Below are 13,676 nucleotides of genomic sequence, written 5' to 3'. Positions count from 1 at the left end.
TTGCATAGAAAACATGAAATAGTGAACAGAATAAGCTATACTGGCCAGAAAAGACTGAAGTGTTGCTATGAGGAAAATCCCAGCAAGTGATGGTAGAAAACTGAAAGAAAGGAGCATTAAACAGTCAAGGGTAGTACATAGCCCTTTTTTGAATAAAAGATTTATTTCAGGTACTGAAATTCACTGTATGATGGAGCATGGGAGATCCCTATTGCAGTTGTGTCCAACCTCTGAAAATGTGTTTGAAAAGCACACGTTCAAAGCCTTAGAAAGATCTAACAAAGGCACCCCAAATCCAGATTAACACATGTAAACAGAAGTGGCTTGAATTTTAGAGATAATCAACCACCTCCAGGCAATTTATCATAAAAACTGGAAAATTTTTCACAACTACACTCCAGAAGTTTAAACAAAATAGAGAAGTGCAGTGACCTAACACAAAGAAATCTTTTTGATACCAGACTGACCACATCAGCCAGTCAGTCTACATAACAATTTTGTAAGGCAATCCCATAGTATTAATATTATATCAACTTGCAAAGAATTCTGAACAAACAACATATACAACATTAATACATCCTGAGAACAATGTCTACAATTCTCTTCTGCTACCATTCATTACTACTCTATCCATCATTGTGGCTATAAAATACAAGTTACAAGCCTGATTAGTTTAGAAAATTTTAGGAAAAAAAAAATGACACTATACAGAGATTTTGGAGTACAAAATTTTAACTTTTTAAGAAGTTGCAGATTATGCATGAGAAGATCCTGAGATTTTTCTCACATCCTCAGGAGAACAGAGGAAAGACTAACTCTTTTGCAACAGTTAGTACTTACTGCATTAAAATATTCCAATTATTTTGGTTACACTTGCAATTTTTCAGTTTAATTAATAATATTATTTCAATAATTTAACGAACAGATGAAAAATATGTTAAATCCATTAAAATTAAATAACTTTTGCAATACAACTTTGGTTACTTGCCATCAAAACACAGTAAAGATTTGTACAGTATCAGAAAGCAATCCTTCACTATCAGAAGCAATATCAGAAGCAATACTTCACTATATGTGATGCAGAATAGAGATGTTTAAAAATGCAAAGCAACAACAAATACATGTTAAGATGAGAGAAGAAATGGAGAGAAGCATATTGCCTAATGCAAGTGCAGAGTTTAAATATACAGCACCAAGAACCATTTGCAGACAGCTATGATTGATAAAATGCCACTATAGTTTTTATTATCACCTTTGAGCAAAGGAGTCTGCTAATTTTGTTGTTATTTTTAAACCACTGGACACTTTTTGATCACTATCACTTTTCTAACACAGTCATATTATTAAAAAACAATATGGAAGTGTAATCTTTGAATAATTAGCCAGCCTAAACAAGCATCCCAGGGTCTTGAAGGAACTTAACAATGTGATTGTCAAATGTAAGCTATTGGGTGACAACCCTGACTACAGTAGGAGGGCTGGAACTAGATAATCTTTAAAGGTCCCTTTCAACCCCAGCCATTCTATGAACTATCAACAAAAAACCTTCACAATCCCTTTCATGTCTATTGCATGTTTTAATATTTGGAAATATTCACCAAAAACTCCTAAGTTGCACCTGTTTTTTACATCATCTCTGATTTTGCCACTGTTTGTCACCAAGATATGCACAGCTTTATTTTATTTTAAAACATAAAAAGATGCTATGCTACTTCTATTACTCTCACTGAAACAAATTTAAGTTGTATATGCTATTTTGCTTCATCAAAACCACATTTGGAAACTATTGCCTATCTTCACAAAGTTTTGATGTTTCACTGAGTCTTCAACTTTATTTGAAGTTTTATTTGATAATTAAGAAGATAGGAAAAGATGCAGGAAGAATAGAAGACTGAAGCTCTCTAATGTTTGTTCAGTTTAGAGGCTCAATTTATATCCGCACCATAACTTATTTTATTTCCTGAGTACACAGTCATTCTTCTAAATGTAACAGGAACAAAGGTCACAAGATATTAAATGAAAAGCATACAACCCTAAGCAGAAAAAAAGATGTTGCTGCACTGGTATTAAGCTTAGCAATAATAAACACATACAAAAATTGCTTCATACCTTTGCAGTCAAGCTGAAAAATCCCTTTGGTTCAATCATTTTTTCTAACACGTGGCACTTGATTCCAGCTGTGCTGTCATACTCGTAAACCACTCCATACTCCAAATGAACATTATCAACAGTCAGGCTTACATGATCTTTCTTCCCATCAATTATTGCCATAGTGTTAAACTTGTCAATTACCTCTAGAATAAAGAAACACAAATTAGTAGAGGAGCATTGGCCATTAAAAAATGAATAATAAAAAGGCAGGCAAACATTCTAGAATAGGTAAGGTCTGATGATTCTACTTGAAAATGTACTAGTATCCCAACTAGGAGGTGAGTGATTTAAAAATCAGAATGCCAGGAGGTTTACAAATGTTAAAATACCACTACTGCATTAACAGACTCATCACTACAGACTCTTTTTAGAAAAAGTCGTTGTTTAAGGGAACTAATTCAATTTCATTTAAAATTTAGAGCTATACAATGCAACAAAAATAAATTGGAAATCTGAATAATTCTAAATAAACTAGAAGAAAATGCCCAGAAATGAAACTACTATGTCAGCATTTATTTAGATAATACAAAATTCCTATTAACCACCTCTTCAATTATAATCCTTATACGTGCATATGAATCCAGACTTATCTAAATGTCAACTGCCTGAAAATAATCTGAAGGATAGCTGATCTGTTATTTCTCATGCAGTAGTCACTAACTCATCTAATTTAACCTTCAGTGATTACTAGTGGTGACAATTCAGATAATTCCCAGCATTAGAAATAAGAATTGAACAGTTTTTCCCTAAAGTGTTCACAGAAACTTTTTTTTTTAATGAGACGTAACAATTTTCAAAGAACAGCATGTTATATTTACCTTTTTAGAATACAGAAAAAAGCAAACCCTTATGTAAAGCACATCCTACTGTCTGACTGCAGCTTCATCTCTAAAAAAAAAAAAAAACCCCACTGCCTACTTTCCTTGCTACTTACACCAACATTCTGAGCAAAAACAAAATCAAACTAGCACCATATACCTTCCACTTTGCAGTCAAAGGCATCTCCTCCATCATCTCCTGGGGGCTTGGCATTTGTTTTCTGAAGATCTTCCTGTGCGCTTTCAATGCTGTTGTAAATCCATTGTATAGAGTCTTGCTAAAAAAAGAAAAAACAAAAAAACAAAAACAAACAAACAAAAAACTTCTACAAGTGCAATTGGTAGCAAATTGTCTAACTGCTCTCAAAGATGAAATAGTTGATTTAATGCCCTGATTATTATAATCTCTATTACTTTCTGAACCCAGTCAAAAATAGTATTTTGAAAATACAGAGAATTTTGGCTTTGACTAAAGCATTTCAATTTACTAATTTATTTCAAAATATATTGTCACGAAGCAGTAGCAAATCTGTGACAGTATGACATCCATCAGTTTCATGTCTCTGCCAAAAATAATCTAAGCCATTTCAAATCCAACTGCAGACTGAGAAATATTTGAGATAAGAAATTTTGAAAAAATAAAGAGAAATAATTTTTGCTTTGCAAAATCTGCAGTTCATCCACAATACTGACAAAGATTATAGAATGCCAGCCAACCAAATAGCACGTCCACCTAATCTATCACCCATGTATCACTGGCAATAAGATTACATACTACAGCCTTCATTTTGGTGTTTTTTTTCTCCTTTTTGACAGTTACTCTATTAGATGTTTTATTTTACCACCCACTTATCAAAACACAGTAAAAGGACAGAATCTCAGGCCCCACAAGTTCATCATCTTACATGATCGAGATACATGTGAATACAAGAACAGTGGCTTGGTCACATAGCCTATGGAAGCCATCTGTAAGCCTTGTATCTTGTATTTTCCCCTCACTTGTTTAGACATACGCCCATCACATCCATATGGATGGGCCTATCAAACATGGCATCTTCAGAATGCTCTTCTCTTCCCTTTACACTTCAAAAGAAGTTTGACTGTCAGTTAATCATTCCCTCTGTAACAGCTACGGCAGAATAAGTGGCGCAATTATGACTAATCTGAATTCACAGAATTTAAAAAGAAGTCTGAGTTGAGAATTCAGTGTTAAGCAAGAATTGCAAAAGTTTAAGTTGAATGTTGAAATGCTCAGGCAAAATGCCAAATACATCAGATTATGCTTTCATAATATACAATAGTCTGTCACTGTCATTAGTCCCAGATAACTACATTTCCACACAATCAAGGTACCCCTTCTGTATAGGTTCTGTAGATTCATCAATGCCTTACTTCTCACTGAAAGGCACCGAAATATTTTAATAAGGGCCCTTGACTTTCAGAGCCCTCTGTTAGTTGCTGGAAGATATCTATGCAAAAGCTGAACAACAAAAATGGTTTTGAAACTCACTCGTCTTTGTAGGTACACCTGAAAGTCTGATGCTTATTTGTGGAGTCTTACAGGTTTCCTTGGCTCAAAACATGGGCAGCACTAGGACTGCCATGCCAATATCTAACAAGTGATGTACGTTATGCCAAAGATTTCCTTTGTTTCAGAATTTGATCTAATTGTGAAATTGAAAAACTACCTACTTCAACTGGAAGTCAAGCCTTCAAAAGCTAACACAAGATACAATGCTATTTAATTTGGAACCATGTTCTCTAAACGCAGCACGAGGGTAACAAATTAGGCATAAATCTGTCACAAAATGATTAGTATCACTGCAAATAATTGTTTGGAATTTCAAAAAGCAAAGTCAGTATTCTTTCTCAAGGCAACACCAAGAGTATAAACATTGTCCAACAGAAGTTACGCAGTTATTCACAATGCAACAGTGTGAAATGAAACTTCATTATTCAGGCAGCTTGGAAGACTCCTTACACTGAGAACTGGAAAACTCAGAACACATAAAAAGATTCATTTTCAATTAGGAAATTGCCAACCACAGGAGAGACTACAATATTCATGTTAATTAAATGATAGAGTAATTACTTATAAAATAGGATAAATCCATAGTAATCTTCCAAATAATTAAAAATCCACATTTCTGATTAGTAAATTATAGTTTAGCTGTCTTGGTACCAATAGGAAGATCGCCATCTACACAGTTATCTTATAGCACTTGATAGCACTGAATTCTAAACAATGATTTTCTTACAGATTCTCATGAATTTGGGGATTTTAGTTGCCAATGATTTGCTAAAGATACATTTTTTTAGATTGAAATAAATACTCTGCGTAGGAAAAACAGGTATGTATTCCAACATGTTACACAAGTGGATGAAAAAATAAAACAGCAGTAGCGTTGCATATAAATTCATTCCAGCCAACAGTAATTACTCCTATTCCAATGTCATTAACTTCTGGAGGAACTCCACACTTAGACAGGAGAGAAATTGCACCTGGTAGAAAAAAAATAATCTTTTATCCTAGCCAGCTTTACTATTTGTGCACATGGGCTCTTTACCAGAGCCCATATTCCCTTGAAAAATAGGTGAGCTCTGCCTTGCTATGTATGTAACAACTTCAATTTCATATTGCAGTTAAAAAAGCACAAACATTCAGACATCTTCATGAAGACAGTATTTGCACGACACAGTTCCAATTCTTGCTTAGAATTCTTATCTCATTTCTATGCATTAGGTTTGAGAGAAGAACTCCTGATTTTAATTGGATTTTTCTTCCCAATTAACATGCTCTGGAAGAGTTTGTGAAGTTAATTAATGATACTAGCTCACAGTTTATGAAAAAATTTGCAGGAACTTGGAAAGATCACATTATACAATCAGAGTGGTTTGATCTTCTTCCCTACAATTTGTATCTTGGAAAACATTAGGTTTTCTCCTAAACTTATGTGAAAAAGAGAACACAACTTAATGTCTATATTTAAAAAATGGAAATTTTGAGCCCTTAAACTTCCATTTATTTCCAGTATTGGAATGCAGTGGGACCACAAAGGGACCTTCATAGATAAAATTTGTGCACACTGCTCTCTATTTACTGAAGTGTTTCAAAATTTTAGAAGAAGATCAGCTTTTTGCATTACATATTCAGGCTGATGAATAGGCACCTAACTGCATAAATCCCTCTTCAGAATGATAAAAATATACCACTTACTGCTTTCAAGAAAAACCTGAATTAAGCCTTTAAAAATACAGTATTAAAAGTTAGCTATAAGCTTGTATTTTTCAATGCAGAGATTAATCAGATCTTGAACGTCTGTAATATACTGAGCAGTCTTCAGCTTTCATAACTCATCTGGCTTGTTTCCATTTTTATTCACCACTCTTTCCCACTTGAACACACTCAAACACAATAGGTGCATGGACAGAGAAACAGATCATGCTGTTTACTTTGGTTGCAGAGATTATTTCAGGAAAAAAAAAAAGAAAATTTGCAAGATTAACAAGTGCAATGTACCTGCATTGGACGCCTATACTTCCTGCATGCCGTGACATGAGCAATAACACTTGCATGAGTCTCCTTGCTGACATTAATTCCATTCACTTTGATTATGCACTGGCCAGGGTGGAGACCTGCTGCAGCTGCCACTGTTCCTATTAAAAAAGAAACAACACAAAAACATGTAGTTGACAGACTTCCTTTCCTAAACATTTCCTTTAAAGCTTACATTTCAAAAGCCCCTGACTTCAGAGTGCTTCTGATGTCAGCTGGACTTAAAGAAAACAGAGTTCCATTGACACTCCCAAGGATCCTGTCGGTGTTTTTGTCTTTTTTTTTTTTAACCAATTCACTTATAATAGTCTTTACAATTTTAAGCAAAATACACAAAGCAGAGTAGAAGTTCTAAGAAATATCAGTAATTTCCAACAAAATCTATTTGTTTGAGCAATGCAAAATACATAGTTCAGCAATTTATTTCCACAGTAGAACAGCCATCTTCGGAAAAATCCTCTATATCTACTGAAAGAGTACTACAAGAAAAGCAGGTGACTCCAGGTCTTTTCAGTATTACTCAAACCTAGTCCTGAAAACCTGCTGGATTTTGACCACCTACCCATTCACCCTTACGTTTCTCTGGCTATTGCTAGAAAAGTGCAAGTGAAGTCAAAACCTATTGGCTAGAGAATGAAACACTGAGGTGAAGAAGCCAACTGTTACAAAAGAAAAGGCTGAACTAAATTTGCAGGGCTGACAAGTAGAAAAAATCATGTCACAACTTGTCAGTTGAGCACATCTGACAAAAAATAATAGAAACAATACATATATATTTCTATTATTTTTAGGTACTATCTGGTCTTGGCACTGCTTAGAAAAATAAAAGCGACAGGAATAGATGATAGTTGCATTTTAAATCTAATATCAATTAAAGTCACTGGAAATATTATTACTAGCTATTGTAATGTATAAAAGTCTGGATTTAAATAAGTTATTAAACATCTCTCAAAAAGCAGAAATTTTGTTCTTCAAAGCAGAAAACAACAACAACAAAAAAAAACCTATGATTCCAATTCAGCAAAGTATTTAAACATATGCTCAAAGTCTTCCAGGTTTAACTAACCATACAAGCAAGACTTAGGTACCACTGAGGCTAATTGGAATAATGTATGTGCTTAATGAATAAGGATAGGCAGTTGAATCGAGAACCAGGTGCAGAAATAATTACCACATCAGCTTAACAGTCTGCAGTTTATTACTTTCTCTCAAAAATCTAATTTCTGGCACCACAGCTTAGGAAAAAAAAAAGTCATCATAGAGCTCTTCAAATCTGGCTGCTTAGCAGATCAATTCATTTTAAATTCATCAATTACAAAGGTAGGAGGAGGTGAAAGGACATAACTGCCCCTAAATAGCTGAAAATACAGAGGTAGCTGGCTTTACCATTAACAGCATTGAACAGCAACAACAACAAAAATGCTTTCCTTCTTTTATTAACAAGGCACCAATCCAAAATTTACCAAGTTAGGGATGGCAAGCATTTGACCATCATATCACAAAATAGAAAAAGCAGTATCTTAAATAGCACTATTGAAAAGATTTATAAAAAATAGATTTTCTGTAAAATGTTTACAGAACATTGGGGAACCACATGGTCACATAACAAACGAACTTTCAAGAAACAGTTCCCAGCATCCATTCACAGGATAATGAGCTTTTGGATTTGTCAGCTATTCCTCAATCTGTAAGAAAATCACAGCCTTACTATACCTCACCTTAATTACTCAGTGGATCTTATTTTGATTCATCTTAGCCAAGACAGTTACATGTAAAATGTATAATTACCTCATGCATTGACAGCTCTTACAACTTACCTCTCCCAACAGCATGGACGACTGAAGGGCCAAAGCCTCGGATTTGGAACCCAAGACCATCTGCGGAGTCAGGAATCTTCACTGTCCTGATACATGCAACAATCCAATATGAATATAGCAAAAGGTAGCATTTTGTTAACTAACATAGAAGTGGACAGCAATAAGTAGGACAGAGTGTAAAATCCACGCTTTCAGTCAATTCAGTTTCAGATTCACCATCATTCATTTTCTTGATCATTTGCACCACTAACATCAGAATTAAGAGATACTGATATCAACCAGAGGAAGGCAATATTATTTCACACAGAATTTCAGTATGCCAATTAAGACCAAAGCAGCCTGCAGATTTAAAATTCCTCCCAAAGGACCATGATTTGAGTATGTTGTCATAAAACAGCAACACTGAAAGCCCTGGGAATGCAGGCAGTCTATCAGCCAGCAGCACAGAGCCTGGGGACCTCAGATCACAGCAGGCCTCATCAGATGACCTGCAGAGGACTGTAGAGACTATGTTTGTGTTAGAATCTGTTAACTTTTATTGTTAAAAATAATATTTTTTACAGCCTTTCTGAGCAAGTAGGTAAAGCACTGAGTTTTTTGAAATGAGTTGCCTGCTACTGTTCATACAACGTGTACACACATTGTGTTACGCTCTTGCTTAGTCTATGTGCAAAGGTAATAAAAAAGTTTTAGAATCATAACCAACAAAACACTGTTCTGATATTCAAAATTCACAGCTACTCCTTAAAACGAAACCCTGAGTTCACCCAAAGTAAGCTAATGTGCTATTAGCTCAGATTCCAGAAAAAGCAACACAGCTGCATTAGCCCTTATCTGAGCTCGTTAGGTCACACATAACACTGCACTGATCTAACTCTACAGTCTTTACTTCCAGAGCCAGCTCTGTTAATATTTAAGGGGTCTTTGCCCTGGACTCCATTTGCCAGTGCAAAAGAAAACTGATGGAGATAAGTGAATGCAAAATGCATTTGAACTGTAAGAATTCTGACATTCAGATATATTTGAATAATATCATCGCATTATATCTTATTCTTTCATTTTTTTTTCTTTCTTTTTTTCTTTCTTTTTTTTTTCCTGGATACAGCATTTAGTGTTTTGAGCCAATTACAAGCAGACACGAGATCCAAATCCCATTGAAGCACATAAATTTGTACAAAATATTTGTACAAAAATATACTTTGTGAACATATTAGTGAATAAACTAAGAAAGAACATCACTGAAGGTTTTAGCTAAGAATTTGTGAGAGAACTGTCTCTCCTGCTAACACACAGTTATGATAGAAGCAGCCTCTGACAGTAAAGGAAGTAAAGGAAATAAATTCTTAAGCTCATCCGAACTCCTCATTCACCAGATCGTCTCTGTCAACCCTGAAATTCACTCACATTTTCACTGTGTCAGAAATTGATCCAAGATCAGCATTAAAGAAATGCTAATATAAGCTTTTTATGTTTGCTACAGAACACTCATCTAAAGTGCTTTTATTGTTTTTGCTGCTTGGTTGCTGTTGTTTTTTATTATCAGTCCAGGTTATTGACTTCATGCCATACTTATTCCTTTGCTCTTTTTCCCATTATGGTTACCACTGTATTTCTCAAGACATCTTCCTTATTAACAGGAGAAACATCTCCATTCTGCTGCTCAAATGGAGCTATTTCCAAGGCTCTCTACATGTTTTCTGACAATAGAGCATGACTTCCTCCTTACTCTGCAAAAGCTGATGAGAACTTCCTCCAGCTGCTGTTTCTTACCCTGCTATTTCACTGTTACGTAGAAACCAATAACAACTACATTAACCTTACTAACAGATCTACACTTGTTTACATTCCAAATGAACCCAGGCATTAGGCCTCACTTAGAATTTCTTCTACATAACAAATTCCACTCAGGTAGGAAGGTTCAAAACTTTGTATAAAACCTCATCTGTTGCAGAAAGACTGGAATTTGTTTACTTGCCAGGGTTGCTTACACAACCAGCACACATAGCAAAGAGGCCCATTCTGGCAAACTAGGAACTAATCGTCAGACAGAGGAACTTGTTTAATAAATATAGTAAGAGATAGGTGATTGAAACTGCCCATGTATTCCAAACTTTATTTATACATTGTGGTTTTCTGCATACATGTAAAGTCGCCAGATCTGATGACCTAAGCCCATTCATCTTGTCTTTGCTGATGATAAATATAATAAAACAAAGTCAAAGCAGATCAAATTGCTTGGCTTTATGAAGTTAAGATTACTAATAGCGTTAGAGTGGTGCTTTTTGAAGTTCCATCTGTCTTTTAAAATTTGCTTCATTTGTAATTTCTAAAAATTTCCCCAAAAGAATGACAACTTACTCCCTTGGTTTAGTGCTCACAAGAACCCGCAGGGGCTTTCTGCTGTTTAAACACATTTTCAGGAAGCAATCCACTTCACTGAAGGGTCGCAGAAAAACGAGGTCACCATTAATGGCAAAGATTTTTTTCCCAACTTCCAAGCCTGCCATCTAGAAAACAATAACAGTTGTGTATACATTTGCCTTTTATAACCAACAACACTGTACTTTCTTATGCTTGCATGCAATGCCAATACGAATAATGACCACACATTTAAAGAAAATTATTTATGCCCCCTCAATAAGTACGCAAGACATCAAAAGACACCAGTTCTGGAACTGGTTACAATGACCTATGAAGAGATCTAAATACAAGCCCTAGTTTCATTCAAGACACTATGAAAGCACTACCATATTAGTTAATGTTGGAAAATTAACAAAACAGGAATTAAAAAGGAATTAAAAGCTTCTTTTGTAAAGATATATATACTAAAATTCAAAACAAAATGTATCCTTAAAACTTTTATGGCCATAGCTTTGAGTAACAAATTTATGTACAAGCTTTAAATTGTGGTCTACAAGGAAAGAAACCATTCCCAGCTAGCATGGTAGGCATACATAGAGTTGCTTAAGGCACATAGATGATGCTAGCATCTGACTGCTGAAAAAGACCACAAGGAATCACACAAAGCTAACAGAGGAATAAAAGAGAAACATAGCCCTGGACATATCTCTATGGCTATATTATATTAGTGATCTACTACATCTATTTTTACTAAAACTTCACTCCCATAATGAGATGTAGAAGGGCTTGAAATTCAGGTCTAAATGTTTCTTCCCATGGATGTATTGTTCTGTATATTTGTACATAAGACTCTCATGTTGTTCACCAGATAATGTCAAATTACTGCAACAGCAACTAAAGCAATACTAACAAATTGAAAGGCTGTAATTTATTTATTCAGATTCCCAAATTCTAGATTTTGCTTAATATATCCTTTGTTATGAAATACATCAAATGCAATCTACAGACTAGTATACTTTTGTATATTCATTTAATATGCTATTGAAGGATGCTTACTCCACTCATGAGCAATGTCATAACTGGAATATTTTAATAAGCATAAAAATAAATGTATTATTTTTCTATCAAGACTCATAACAGATTTCCTATGTAGAGAACAAGTGTTGGTAATGCTCACAGTTCTATTTTGTTTCAAACTAAACAAAGATTCACAACCACAGATTTCTCAGAACCTTCTCATATTAATTATTATCTAATACACATTTTCTTAACTGATGTAAAATAAAAGAGGAAAGTTAGTTTATAACATTTAATACCTCAGCATTTGATGCTTTCTCCACCACCTTAATAATTGGCACCTTATTTTTATCTTCTAAACCAAAACCATAGGTGCCTTCATTAGATTTAATCTGAAAAATAGAATTGTTCAAAATATTATTCAGAAAGTCCCTTAGTAAAGTATAGCTCAATTGATAAATGAACACACAGTGCTAATTTATTGTCAGTACAACCAATTTTTTGTTCTCATCCAAGCATATAATCATTTGGTTTAACTCACCAACAGTGACTTAGCTATAACATTTTCCACTACTTTCAAATCATGTTTCATCAGTCTGTGTTTCATATTTGATCCTTCCATTTCTTCATCCGCATAAAAACGGAACAGCAGTGGTTCATCTTTAAATTCACTTTTCTCTAACACTGTAAGAAACAGAAACACAGACATGAGTACTTGCACTACTGAACATCAATACACAGGTTAAGCACTAGCTAATTATTTTGTGCGTGAACCTAGTGAAATCTTAATTTTTAAATCTAAAAAAAAAACAAATTTTTTTCTGGTAGGTAACACTAAATTCCTTTTCAGGTACAGAATTTGGATTTCACCAAGCTTAGGAATACACATTAGCCTGAAGAGGTTTTAATGAAAATGCAAAGCACAAGATTTCTTCTTAAAACAGATTCAAATATACAGTTTTCAGAAGTTCTGCTGGACAGTCACTGGAAATGTTCACAACCAAGACCTGGCATTCTCCAAATGGTGAAGCATGCCAGGTTCAGTATTACAAATGGGTTTGCTGGGACTATGGAAGCAACTGGAACAGCAGACAGATACAGTCTGCATATTCAAAGACTAAGGGGCAAAAGAATGAACAGCGTCTGAAAGGACATTAATCTTCCATCCTTATCTAAACCAGCTGATGAGAAAATCATTTTTTCCTCATTTTATTTCAGTAAATGACCCATTGCTTCAATTGTTTTACTTAAGTTTTCCGTCTGATGCTATTAAATGCAACCTTGTTCACTCATTTTTGGCACTCTGCTTTGTTCTCTGCTATCATTAACATTTTCTTTTTTTTTTTTTTTATCCCTACAATCCACCTTCTACAGCTGTCACCACTTCACACTTTTTGAAGTCATGCTCCTCCACTCATTTCATTCCTCCAAAAATGCTTCCTTTTGTTCCTACAAATTACCTCCATTAGCATCTTCAGTCTCCTCTGAGTAGACATGTATTACCTGCTTAAGAATATTCTTTCAAAGTATGAAACCCTCAGTATAGGCTTTGACCGAAAATAATTTTTAGAGTATAAAATGGCTTGTTTTTCCTTCTTTAAGATTATAGCAGTGATACAATGAACCATCTTGCAATTCCTTGTTTAAATGTTTAAGAGTCCCAACATTTCCCTTCTACTGTGTAGACAGCATTAGAACAAACATAGCTTGTAGAGAATGCATTTACTTACCATGGTGCATAAAGCCATTATCACAAAGAGCTACACCAAAGATCATAGCTTCTTCCCTGGTCCGACAATCTCCCTGTTAAACCATAACGTGTATTTTTTATATACTTCAAAATATCAGCAAAATGCTTTCTATTTGCAATGGCATAATCTAACAGGGCCAGCAATGGTACATTGACCATCATCACCTTTGGATTTTTACAGTGAGCATATGAAATATTATATAACA

At 34.6% G+C, this 13,676-nt stretch overlaps 1 protein-coding gene across 1 annotated transcript in view; it reads right to left on the bottom strand.

Annotated features, from left to right (window-relative positions):
• LOC100544077 (phosphatidylinositol 3,4,5-trisphosphate-dependent Rac exchanger 2 protein) overlaps positions 1-13,676 on the bottom strand; it is a 63,387-nt gene that overhangs the window by 37,694 nt on the left and 12,017 nt on the right. The window contains exons 7-14 of the mRNA XM_010708988.3: positions 13,451-13,523; positions 12,262-12,404; positions 12,020-12,112; positions 10,701-10,849; positions 8,343-8,428; positions 6,490-6,626; positions 3,130-3,247; positions 2,110-2,294 (exon numbers count right to left, since the gene is read on the bottom strand). Of these exons, the coding sequence (XP_010707290.1) occupies positions 2,110-2,294; positions 3,130-3,247; positions 6,490-6,626; positions 8,343-8,428; positions 10,701-10,849; positions 12,020-12,112; positions 12,262-12,404; positions 13,451-13,523 (984 nt within the window). The remainder of the gene's footprint in view (positions 1-2,109; positions 2,295-3,129; positions 3,248-6,489; positions 6,627-8,342; positions 8,429-10,700; positions 10,850-12,019; positions 12,113-12,261; positions 12,405-13,450; positions 13,524-13,676) is intronic.

The sequence above is a fragment of the Meleagris gallopavo genome, chromosome 3 (genome assembly GCF_000146605.3).
Source record: "Meleagris gallopavo isolate NT-WF06-2002-E0010 breed Aviagen turkey brand Nicholas breeding stock chromosome 3, Turkey_5.1, whole genome shotgun sequence".
In the NCBI taxonomy this organism is placed as follows: domain Eukaryota; kingdom Metazoa; phylum Chordata; class Aves; order Galliformes; family Phasianidae; genus Meleagris; species Meleagris gallopavo.
The sequence above is the reverse complement of the archived record's forward strand: the minus strand, read 5'-3'. Positions and strand labels throughout refer to the sequence as shown.